The following is a 12,986-nucleotide window of genomic DNA, read 5'->3' as shown; positions in this document are numbered from 1 at the left end:
TACAGTTCGCGTAGTTAAAAATGGACTGTTGGTTAAAAAGTGGTTCGTTAAAACGACAAAGGCCTACAGATGAAGAGGAAGAACTGTAAAAAACATATAAATATAAAATATAAAAAGACTCTTAATTTGGCTCTCACTTTTTAATTTTAGGATTAGGAATTAATGGGGGTCCTTGTCACAATAGCGGCTCGATGAGGGGTCCTCTAGAAAATTTTGTTGGGAACCCCAGATCTAGATTATCACCAAGGTGCCTGAGAATTATATCTTATTATAAGGCCTCGTGACAGATGCACATTACAGCAAATGTGGCCCTCCACATGTTTGTACAAGAACTCCCATCATCCTGTTATGACTATACTGACTAGGGTTTGGAGTTCAACATCCTCTTCATCCTGGAGAGAAGTGACTAGTGGGGTGCCACAGGGTTCTGTCTTGGGCCCAGTCTTATTCAACATCTTTATCAATGACTTGGATGATGGGCTTGAGGGCATCCTGATCAAGCTTGCAGATGACACCAAATTGGGAGGGGTGGCTAATACCCCATAGGACAGGATCACATTTCAAAATGACCGTAACAGATTAGACAACTGGGCCCAAAGCAAACAAGATGAATTTTAACAGGGAGAAATGTAAACACTTTTGGGAGGCGGGGATGAAAGGCACAAATACAGGATGGGTGACACCTGGGTTGAGAGCAGTACATGTGAAAAGGATCTAGGAGTCTTGGTAGACCACAAACTTGACATGAGTCAACATTGTGAGGCAGCAGCTAAAAAAGCCAATGCAATTCTGGGCTGCATCAATAGGAGTATAACATCTAGGTCAAGGGAAGTAATAATACCACTGTATTCTACAGTACCTGGAGTACTGTGTCCAGTTCTGGGCACCACAGTTCAAGGATACTCACAAGCTGGAACGTGTCCAGAGGAGGGCAACCAAAATGGTCAAAGGCCTGGAAACGATGCCTTATGAGCTTATGGCTTAGGGAGCTGGGTATGTTTAGCCTGGAGAAGAGAAGGTTAAGGGGTGATATGATAGCCATGTTCAAATATATAAAAAAGATGCCATATAGAGGAGGGAGAAAGGTTGTTTTCTGCTGCTCCAGAGAAGCAGACACAGAGCAATGGATTCAAACTACAAGAAAGAAGATTCTACCTAAACTTTAGGAAGAACTTTAGGAAGAACAGTAAGAGCTGCGGCAGTGGAATTTGCTGCCAAGGAGTGTGGTGGAGTCTCCTCCTTAGGAGGTCTTTAAGCACAGGCTTATGTCAGGAATGCTTCGATGGTGTTTCCTGCTTGGCAGGGGGTTGAACTGGATGGCCCTTGTGGACTCTTCCAACTCTGATTCTATATGAAGGGACACAGGTTGGCGGTTCATGATTAAGTCTGTCAATACAATAGAACAACAGGAGATGTTTCCAAACCTCTATTGGGGACAGAATTTTCCATGAACACATTTAGTCTACTTTGCCATATCCTAGAGAGTACTGGCTGTTCAGTGGCCTTTTGCTGCCCCCTTCAAGGTTTGTACCAAGTGTATAATTCTTAGTATTTCCTTAACACAATTATATTTATAAACTACTTCACACAAAAGGCTTGTCAAAACGATCTGGAACCCAATAAAAGTTGAGCAAGAAATTCACTGAAAGTACAAATTGAATGTATAATTTTTTAGTGTTTCAATTGGGCTGGAGTGCTAGCAAATGTTTGTGCCCCTGTACAGCCATCTCCCCACTAAACACGTGGATCAACTCTTGTGTGGTTGTGTATATGTCTGGTGCTGGGAAATAAATTCAAGCCAGGAAATGGTGATACCCAGGAGCGGGAAAAGGACTTCAGTGACAGTGAAGGAAGCCCCAAAGAGACCAGAGGGCTTCCTTTAGTCTGCTCAGCCTAGCAGCGGATGCACATGGTAGCAAAATAAGTGTACAGCTAGTGAACTGTTCATTGAATTGCACCTTTAAAGCTACTGGGAGAGAATAAAGTTGTGCTGATTTTAATACAATCCCTTTGCCACCATAATACAAGCGTTTTCACATTCAACACATGATCCATGTTAGGACCAAGTGCTTTTGCACTGAATTTCTGAGAGCTAATTTTCCCATACAAATACATGTCTTCAAAAACTGGCCTGTGTGAACTTTTTCAATAAGCTTACTGTCTCTAGTTACCTATAATAAAATGAGGCCAAAATGCCCATCCTGTTAGAACAGGGGTCAGCAAACTTTTTCAGCAGGGGGCCGGTCCACTGTCCCTCAGACCTTGTGGGGGGGGGGCTGAACTATTATTTTGGGAAGAAGAAAAAAACCCAGAGATGCATTTTAAATAAAAGCACACATTCTACTCATGTAAAAACACGCTGATTCCCTGACCGTCTGTGGGCCAGATTTTGAAGGCGATTGGGCCAGATCCGCCCCCCCCCCGGGCCTTAGTTTGCCTACCCATGTGGTAGAACCTAGGAAGCCTGGAATTTCAGAAAGGGAGTGTTACCTGCAGTTTGAACTTGAGCCCACTGAGCTACAGCCCTTCTCTGAAATTCCTGCTGCTTTGAATGCAAAGCCTCTAGTACTGCCAGTGAGTGCAGCTTTTATATGGTCTCTCTATTCCCCCCATTTCTTTAATCCTAAAAGTGCATCACACGCCATTTTTACAAGTGTGCATGCACACGAAAGCTCATGCCAAAAAGTGTGCATGCACACGAAAGCTCATACCAAAATAAAAACTTAGTTGGTCTTTAAGGTGCTACTGAAGGAATTTTTTTATTTTGCTTCGACTCAGACCAACATGGCTACCTACCTGTAACGCCATTTTACAGTTAAGCTGGAAGCAGTGGGACTAGACACTGCATTGATGGTCACTGTTGGGGAATTTTTGTATTTCACTGAGTGCCCTTATTAAATCATCCACTAGAGGGGGAGCTTTCTCCAGAATTTCTAGTAAATATTTTCCTGTAAAAAGGCTCAGAACTGAACTTTTTTCTTATAAATGGGAAATTATTGATACATTAACATGCAGAATAATCAAATCAGGCTCCAAAGGTAAAAGCACTGGTTAGGTGACCTTGATATAACTTTTTCCCCCTAGAGAAAACAAAACGACATGATTCCAAAGAACTCTTTGCAACCTAGCTGAATGGCAAGTTGTGCAGAAGACTTATGGTTTGTTTATGAATCAAGCTGCTGCTGTTTAGGCAAACTGATAATGGGAGGAACAATCTGCACTGCTCCTGCAAAGGCGTAGTCAAGTCAAAAGTCATATTTGACTGGTCTGAGAGGCTTGTCAAGTTAACATCCATAGCCCAACTCCCCTTATGTGCATGTTGTAGTCAGTTTCAACACCTGAATAGGTGACAGTCCTTTGCCACTGAGGGGTTGAATTAAGACAGGACACTTGGATGCAGGTGCTGCTGTTGCCAGTTCGAATCTGCGATGGGGTGAGCTTCCTTTGCTCTGTCCCAGCTCCTGCCAATTTAGCAATTTGAAAGCATACCGGCACAAGTAGATAAATAGATACACCGCTGTGGTGGGAAGGTAAACTTCCAGTGTGCTGTGGCTTCCATCACTGTCCTGTTGCACCAGAAGTTGTTTAGTCCTGCTGGCCACATGACCTGGAAAAGCTGTCTGCAGACAAACACTGGCTTCCTCGGCCTGAAAGCAGAGGTGAGTGTCGCACCCCATAGCCAGATTTGACTGGACTTAACCATCCAGGGGTCCTTTACCTTTTTACTGTGATCTTGTTTTATTCTCTGAGCTCATTCGGAATGATTTCTCTGCTGTGGAATTAGATCAGAATAGGGTTGTCTATCTGTAGATAAGAGAAAATCGTGTTCAAGTGATGCTTACTGGGGATACCTTTTCCCACTTCTGGCCACCCAGGACATTAAAATGTGAGCAAGCTTTTGTGTTCTCCATAACTTTTTAGCCTTTAAGATGCAGTGTGTAAACCTAACAGACTAGGTTACCCCAGGTGCTGTGCAGGTTTATGGTCACACCTAGAGAGGCTGGGATGAAGTAACTGGTTGGTTGGCTCCTATTTTTAAAAAATATAAAATCTGAACTTTCCTTAGACCTGTCTTCTCATTTGACTAACCCAAAGATGTTACTGAGGGGGGCTGGGTGGGCAGCTAAGTTCTGGATATTAGCTTTTGCATCAGCAGCTCTTCAGTCCTGGTCTGTAGAAATCTGGTCTGATTTGCATATCAGCCTTTCACAGTGTCCTTGCTTGTCCCCCTTTGCAAATGCACTAGGGCGGCACATGTGGTTCTGTCAATGTGAAAATCTTAAAAGGGCAGTGTGCATTTGCAGTCTGGCATGTAAGCGACTTGGGACATTCAGAAGGAATAAAGTATTCAATCTCTGGCTTTAATGTTTATCCTGAATCTCTCCTATAAGTTCTGAATAGCTTTGTGGCCAGGACTGTATTCAGTCAAAGGTTCTGTGTTATTACTTGTCAGGTGCCACCAATATTAGCAGAACGAGCCAAGCGGTTAACAGATTTGCAGTCTTCTCCATCATCTTAGGCTTTGCTTCCTATATATCAGTTTTCCACAGTAGCTTATTTGACTAGATCAGGCATCCCCAAACTTCGGCCCTCCAGATGTTTTGGACTACAATTCCCATCATCCCTGACCACTGGTCCTGTTAGCTAGGGATCATGGGAGTTGTAGGCCAAAACATCTGGAGGGCCGCAGCTTGGGAATGCCTGGACTAGATTCAGGGGTGGCCAACTCCCAAGATACTGTGATTACTCACAGACTTAAAAACTGGCAGTGATCTACCCCCTTTCAGGTCAAAGTTGTTGAGCTTAGAAAGAGGAAGGCCCATTTTGGGGGGTTCGGGTCAAAGTTGTTGAGTTTTTTCAGGGAGGAGGTAAAATGTTGAGCTTTTTATAGGGGAGCCACAGTTATTCAGCTTCTTTGGGGGAGACAATGATCCATCAGTGATCTCTGATCTACTGCAGACGTCCAGTGATCTACCAGTAGATCACAATCTAACTGTTGGACATGCCTGGACTAGAACTACCTCAGTTGTCAATACGTCGTCTTATATATATATATATATATATATATATATATATATATATATATATACACACACACACACACACACACACACACACACACACACACACACTCTGTACCCGGCCATGTGTTGCTGTGGCTCCTCCCTGTGACTCCCCCCACTCTGTCCCGACCCATGAGGTACCGTGACCCCTCCTCCCCCGACCCCCGGCACATCCCTGAGTCCACCCCCCCTCCCTGCACCCCCCGGCTCATCCCTACGAGTTCCCCGGTGCTGGTGTCTCCGTATCCAAGTCTGTATGTCAGGTATTTGGTGTTGGGGGGGGGGAGGCAGTGGTGGGGCATAGGCTGCTTTTCTGCGCGGTGTTGGTGGTCTGTGATGGTTGGATGTGGGGAGCTAGGGGCAGGATCCCAGCGTCGGGATTTGTGGCGGTTATAGCATGTTGGTTGGTGACGTCACAATCTTGCCTCAGCCTTGGAGACGCAGGTTCTGGCTTCTATTTCCCAGCATGCACTTTTGTCTGAGTTTTGAGTTCTGGAACACGTTTTTTTGGGGGTTTTACCTGGTCCAGGTGTGTCATCTGCCTATGCAAAGTGCATACAAACACTCGCACATTGGCATGTGACGTTGTCTCCAAATTTGAACGTAATCGGTCTAGCGGTTTCGGAGAAAAGTCTGGACATACAAACACCCCCTTTTTACATTTATATCTATCTATCTATCTATCTATCTATCTATCTATCTATCTATCTATCTATCTATGTAAGGCTGCCATCACACAAGCCGCATTGGAGGATCTATAATGTCCTGTTACAGTCCTGGATTTGCCTGAAGTCAAGAGCGCAGTCTCCACTGAAGGATCTGTAGTGCCTTTCCATCAATCACAACTCTGGATTTGAGTGAAGACACGGAGGAAAAAAGATGACAGCTTACAGAAGAGCAGCAGCCATGACATGAAAGGGAAGGGCCCTTGAATGGAAAGTAGTGGGAGAGATCTGAATTGATTGGGAAGGGAGGGTTATTTTTATTATTTGTTTTAAGGAGAGAAAAACAGATGGGCACAACATAGATGCTAATATGAAAAAGGTAACACAACAGAGCCTTTCCCAACTCCTTTCTGTACTCAAACTTTGTTTTAAACCACAACTTTAACCCTCAGTGCTCTGCTCAAATTCCTTTCCCATTGTTCAGCTGCCTTTTGTGTGAGAAAGGATGCAGAGCCCTCATATATTCCATTGTATTTTCACACAAAGTATTTTCCTGGTACTCTGTTGTTTTCAACGTAAAAGTTCCAGATTCGATGTAGCCATTTATAACTAGCGTTTTAAAGGTAAAGGGGCCCTGACCATCAGGTCGTCGTGTCCGACTCTGGGGTTGCGGCGCTCATCTCGCTCTATAGGCCGAGGGAGCCAGCGTTTGTCCGCAGACAGCTTCCGGCTCATGTGGCCAGCATGACAAAGCTGCTTCTGGCGAACCAGAGCAGTGCACGGAAACACCGTTTACCTTCCTGCCGGAGCGGTCCCTATTTATCTACTTGCACTTTGATGTGCTTTCGAACTGCTAGGTGGGCAGGAGCTGGGACCGAGCAACGGGAGCTCACCCCATTGCAGGGATTCGAACCGCCGACCTTCTGATCAGCAAGCCCTACACTCTGTGGTTTAACCCACAGCATCACCTGGGTCCCACAACCCATTTTATCACTACCCGAAGGAGTCTCAAAGCGGCTAAGAATCTCCTTTCCCTTCCTCCCCCACAACACTCTGTGAGGTGAGTGGGGCTGAGAGACTTCAAATAAGTGTGACTAGGTCACCCAGCAGCTGCATGTGGAGGAGCGGAGACGCGAACCCGGTTCCCCAGATTACGGGTCTACCGTTCTTAACCACTACACCACACTGTTAACCGCTACACCACACTAACTGATTCATTCTTAACCTGACAACCTCCTTGTGTTATACGAGATACCATCAATATTGTAATTTGCAAGTTCCATTATGTTTAGCGTGATTTTATTCTGGATGCGCTTCACCTCCCAATTTATCTGAAATCACTTTACTTTTCCCGGGAGATTAGCAAATGATAAGAGTCTACAGGGACCCAGGTGGCGCTGTGGGTTAAACCACTGAGCCTAGGGCTTGCTGATCAGAAGGTCGGCGGTTCGAATCCCTGCGATGGGGTGAGCTTCCGTTGTTTGGTCCTAGCTCCTGCCAACCTAGCAGTTCGAAAGCATGTCAAAATGCAAGTAGATAAATAGGAACCGCTACAGCGGGAAGGTAAACGGCGTTTCCATGTGCTGCTCTGGTTTGCCAGAAGCGGCTTTGTCATGCTGGCCACATGACCTGGAAGCTGTACGCCGGCTCCCTCGGCCAATAATGCGAGATGAGCGCACAACCCCAGAGTTGGTCACGACTGGACCCAATGGTCAGGGGTCCCTTTACCTTTACCTACCCTTTCATTGCTTTGGGTTACATTAAACGAGGGAAATGTGAAGGAGAAGGCAGATTCCTATCAGAAGTACTGGCAGCAATTTGAGCTGGCCCTGCGTCCTGAGGCTTTTTAGAGCATCATTTGTTGTGCAGGAGGAGGTTGGATGGGCCATGGGGAGCTGGAGGAACTTCCCTGGGGATCTGTTAATGAGGCAGGTGTCTGCTTTAGAGTTTCCGGCAATGCTGGAGGCTGGCCTTATAACAGCAACAATGATCTCAGCTGTACCAGAAGAATGAGGTACTGTACACTAAACTGCCTGCTACAGACTCTCCCTCATCACTAAACCCTGTTACCTCTTCAGCCTCCGACACCTCCTCTTCCTAGTCTTCTCCCTCTGACCCCTCATTGTTGTCCCACCATCAATCCCTGAGCTCTGAGCCAGTCTTCTCTTGGGGGTTCCCCAGCTGGTTCCTCTCACCATTCCTCTGCATCCGTTACATCAGGATTGGGCCCTGAAAACTCAAGGTCTGGGATACTTGTGACCCGGCAAACCTAATGACAGTTAATGAGGCTTAGTTAAGCTCCTGCAAGTTCTCGTTAGAGAATAGTCTTGCATGCAGATGTTGTAAACAAAATCTGCTCTTTTCCCTTCATGGGGTACACAAGAGCCCTTATAGAGTCCTTTGTAGGTTCTCCATCAGTAGGAGAAAATAACAGGCCAACCAGAGAATATTGAGAAGCAAAGCAGCTAGTAAGCCTGATCTTTATTAAAGCTGTTGCAACAGGGTGCTCCCCTCACATGCAGGAGAGAGGAGGACCCAGGACAAATGTGTGCAAGCCCTTATATTGTTGTTGTCTAGTCGTTTAGTCGTGTCTGACTCTTCGTGACCACATGGACCAGAGCACGCCAGGCACTCCTGTCTTCCACTGCCTCCCACAGTTTGGTCAAACTCATGTTGGTAGCTTCGAGAACACTGTCCAACCATCTCATCCTCTGTCGTCCCCTTCTCCTTGTACCCTCAGTCTTTCCCAGCATCAGGGTCTTTTCCAGAGAGTCTTCTCTTCTCATGAGGTGGCCAAAGTATTGGAGCCTCAGCTTCAGGATCTGTCCTTCCAGTGAGCACTCAGGGCTGATTTCCTTCAGAATGGATAGGTTTGATCTTCTTGCAGTCCATGGGACTCTCAAGAGTCTCCTCCAGCACCATATTTCAAAAGCATCAATCCTTCGGTGATCAGCCTTCTTATATAGACTCTTTAAATTGCCCACCCTCAAACTCCAGACCACCCCCAGAAACATCATACATACATCACAGAAGGGGTGTAGCCCAGACCACCTCCCCCAATACATCATACAGGTACAGACATCACAGGGGGCAGTCTAAAACAGAATCCTGAGTGTGTGGTTTATCTCCTGTTTGGCAAGTTACTTGACTGCATTATCTGGGTTTTGGCCACTCTCTTGTTATTATAACTACTTAATTCCTGAATCCAGCTCACAGGTTGCAGGCTCACCCTATTCACCCTTAAATGTGCCCTTAAGGCAGGATTTGTGAGCACAGAGACAATGGGGAGGTTTTTTTTTATATTTCCTCTCACCTTGCAGAGAAACATTTGATCAGTTTGGGAGAGTCAAAATGGTTTCAGGACTGTCTTCCTGTACTGTTTCAGACATGTGGTTTATGCATTTATGTACGTGTTTGCCTTGTACATTTACCGTAATTTAGATATTTGAGACCTTAAATTCTTATAACACAGAGCAGATCAAAAGGGTTAGGAAAAGTTCACGAGGTGGTGTTGGATGTCCAGAATTTACTGCCATTTGATAGTGATGGCCTTAGACATGGGTGTAGCCAGGATTTATTTTATTTTTTTGTGGGGGGGAGGCTTTTTTGGGGGGGGGCAGAACCTCAGTTTGCTTTGTTTCTTTATTTATTTTTATTGATTTGGGGGGCAGCTTGGTATCTACATGCTGATCTTTTTGTTGCCAAGTAAATACCATTTTAATACTCCAGAACATTTCAAACTTAATTATTTTTTAGAGTAGCATCTACTTTATTGAGCTAGTCCATTGACAATATTAAAGAACAAAATAAAAAGATATTTAATCAAAAGTATATGCAAAAATATTTAACCAAAAGTATACTCAATAAATGTTTTATTTTGCCAACTACTGTACTGGAAATCTGTGGCTGGAGATTAGCAAGACTATTGATCTCTCTAGGTCTGGACCAAAGCTTTAATGGGAAATTGAACAACACACCCAAACCCTATGCAATCTGAAAAAGGGACAACTTTTCTGAAGTTTGGCCTCGATTTACTGAATACATTAAAGTTAAGGAATATGATTGCCAGTCACCCTCATCTCATGGATTTCTATGGTGAAGCATCATTGGATAATATGATTTTGAGGGACAAATGCTATTACAGTATACTATTCTTTGAATGCTACCTCTCTGTCCTCTCTCCTCACATCCATCCTTTCCTTTCTTGCTTTGATATTTTCTCTTAATTGTTGCTACCGTATTGCTTTGTGTATACCAGAAAATAAAATAATAATAAAGTATTTCATTTTTAAAAAATCTTGTAAAACAAAATTAATAAACAAACATAAATAAATTGGGGGAATTAATGAGAGAAGGAATTTATACCCTGAGAATCTCCACCACACTTGGCTGAAATGGATTCTAAATATCTTTCCCTTAGGTGGGAAGTCTTCACTGCAAGAGAATAATCTTCCAGTGGTGGCTGTTGAGACTGGTAGGACAGAATGCAGGGAGACCAACAGCAGGTGGAGCCAGAGCCAAATTCTGGGAGACCCAACCAATTCTAGTTTTGTTCCCATCCACCTCCATGGTGGTGGAGAGGGGATAGAATTTAAAGCACACCATCATGAATTATGGGAACTGTAGTTTAAGGTTGCCGAGAATTGTGCCTCTGTGAGAGTTAAACTATAGATCCCAGGAGTGGAGGCTGGTCCATTAGGGCTAATGGGGCACTGCCCCACCAACCAGTGTCTGCTCTTAGACAGCCCCCATCTGCCTGTCTTCTAACTTACAACCAGTTCATGGGGTGGCGCTGCCCTGCAGCTGCTTCTCCTTCCAGCAGATGTCTTCGAAAACGCAGGAGAGTGCGAAGGGAAAAGCTTCCAGGATCTCCGTTCTCCTGGGTGCCTTTGATCGAGCCAATGTTGTTTTAGTGCCTTGGACTGTGTTCTCGCAGTTTGTGCCAGAGTGGGCTTAGCAGTGCTGGATTGCGAAAGTTCGTTTTCGTGGCAGATGCCCAGAGCAACAAGGCTGGGTGCTTTGTTTGTTTTAATGAATGGGAATAAATAACATAATGACAGGCTGAAGGAACAAGAAAGTCTCTCCACCCAGTACTGGCTTTGTGGGAGTATAGAGCCTGGTTGGTACCAGCACATACTAGAAGGTAGGAATGATTATCCAAGGAACTCATGGCAATGCTTGGAGACAGCGAGGAGAAATGCCTTGACCTTATTTAATGCAAGCTGCAGAACGGGCAACACTCGGAGCTGGAAGGGACGAGAGGCATCTAGTCCAACTTCCTGCAGTGCGGGAATCTTCTGCCCAACACTGAGATTAAGAGTCTCATGCTCTATGACTATCCAGGTGAGTAGTCACTCTTTGCTCAACTCTGACCTACTTTGAATTAATAAATGGGGCATGTTGTGACGTGGTTGCAGGCGTCAATGGAATTGCAGTGGAATCATGGACGGCGGTCTCTGAGGTCATCAACTCCCTTGCTCAGTGCAGGATTTGCAGTGCAGTGCACACTGGAACAGAAACAGTTCAAGGGTGGGTGGAGCCACATGTAGCTGCTTCCTCAGCAGAGCCTTCTCTCCTGGTGAAATGGCAACTGCCAGGAAGGACAGTTGAGGGAGGCCACTGAATGGCCACCTCCACACCACATTGAAAGCATGTGGCTCGCCCACAAACAACCATGGGAACTACAGTGAACCTTTCTCGGAGCTATAATTCCCAGCACCCTTACCAAACTACAGTTCCCAGGATTCTTGGGGTCAGCCATGTGGATGTGATGAGAAACTATCTTTTTTGCATATTAGTGCTGTTTAACATCTAACTTGCACACTGTTTTCTTTTACACCCATGTGCATGTATATACTATAAATATATTCAGTGGACTTTAGTCCCCAAAGATTCATGCCATCATCATGTCAGTCTTTATGGTGTCAGGTGATTCTTCATTGTTTTTCAATGGGGAATAAGCCCCCTTTAACTCCGTGTAAGGGACCCAGGTGGCGCTGTGGTTAAACCACTGAGCCTAGGGCTTGCTGATCAGAAGGTCGGCGGTTCGAATCCCTGTGACGGGGTGAGCTCCCGTTGTTTGGTCCCAGCTCCTGCCAACCTAGCAGTTCGAAAGCACGTCAAAATGCAAGTACTGTAGATAAATAGGAACTGCTACAGCGGGAAGGTAAACGGCGTTTCCATGTGCTGCTCTGGTTTGCCAGAAGCGGCTTTGTCATGCTGGCCACATGACCTGGAAGCTATACGCCGGCTCCCTCGGCCAATAATGCGAGATAAGCGCGCAACCCCAGAGTCGGTCACGACTGGACCTAATGGTCAGGGGTCCCTTTACCTTTTTAACTCTGTGTAAAGTACTTACTTCTGGGTAAACATGCATATAAGCCGGTTGAGTAAACCTCAAAAGGCTCGGGCTGCAATCTTTTGCACACTCACACAAAGTGGATCCCACCGAACTGCATAAGGATGCTGCTACCAGAGTTTCTCATCTGGAGCGCAAACAACCGACGACACGCCACCAACCCCAAATTCCCTTATCACCGGAAAGATCTCCGCCCCGTCCGGCATAGGAGGCGTCCCCTTTAAGAAGCGACACCGCCGCCGCTGTGCACCCCGCCCAAATTCTGGGGGAGGGACTTCGCGTGGAGGGTCAGCGAGCGAGCCAATGAGAGCGCGCGGTTGGGATAGCGCGCGCACTCGGGGAGGGAAGGCCTCGCCGCTGCCGCCGCCGCTGCCGCCAATAGGGTGGCGAGTGGGCGTGGCCAATGCCGGGCGATCGCGAGCTGCCGGGAATGACGGCTCCGCGGAGGGGGGATCGCGAGGGGCCGCCGGGCAGGTATGCGGGTTACATCATCCCCGTGTCAGACTGCACGTGGGAACGCGGGATGCGTGGCTGGGACCCGGGAGCGGGGAAAGAGGCTCCTCGGCTCGGACGCGCCTCGGGCAGGCGGGCGGGGGGCTCCCTGTCCTGCTGCTGCCCGCCTGGGGCTCGGGAGCCGGGGGAGCAGCAGCCCTTTCCCCGCGCCTTCTACGTGCCGAGGGTCGGCCTGGGGAGAGAGCGGAACCCGGCGGCTCCTGCCTTCGCTCTCGTTCTGATCAGTGCAAACGATTTCCCTCCAGGCTCGTCTCTCCTGGATCTGAGCGGTGGTGGGATAGAGGCGGGGAGCTTCGCTGGCGCCTTGGCTTATGCCGTCGTCTGGAACCTTTTGGGCCAGGGCAGCCCCTCGAGGAAAGGGTAAGGGGCGGCACGCCTGACGGGGGT

At 46.8% G+C, this 12,986-nt stretch overlaps 1 protein-coding gene across 6 annotated transcripts in view; it reads left to right on the top strand.

The window, feature by feature from the left end:
* Positions 1–10,714: 10,714 nt before the first annotated feature.
* GRAMD2A (GRAM domain containing 2A) overlaps positions 10,715–12,986 on the top strand; it is a 74,453-nt gene continuing 72,181 nt past the window's right edge. For 2 of the 6 annotated variants that reach the window (XM_060282370.1, XM_060282371.1), the window contains exon 1: positions 12,573–12,959. In XM_060282370.1, coding sequence (XP_060138353.1) covers positions 12,610–12,959 — 350 coding nt within the window. In that variant the 5' untranslated portion in view covers positions 12,573–12,609. The other 4 variants (XM_035130790.2, XM_035130795.2, XM_035130798.2 and 1 more) reach the window with 4 other exon arrangements.

The sequence above is a fragment of the Zootoca vivipara genome, chromosome 14 (genome assembly GCF_963506605.1).
Source record: "Zootoca vivipara chromosome 14, rZooViv1.1, whole genome shotgun sequence".
NCBI classification, from domain to species: domain Eukaryota; kingdom Metazoa; phylum Chordata; class Lepidosauria; order Squamata; family Lacertidae; genus Zootoca; species Zootoca vivipara.
The sequence above is the reverse complement of the archived record's forward strand: the minus strand, read 5'-3'. Positions and strand labels throughout refer to the sequence as shown.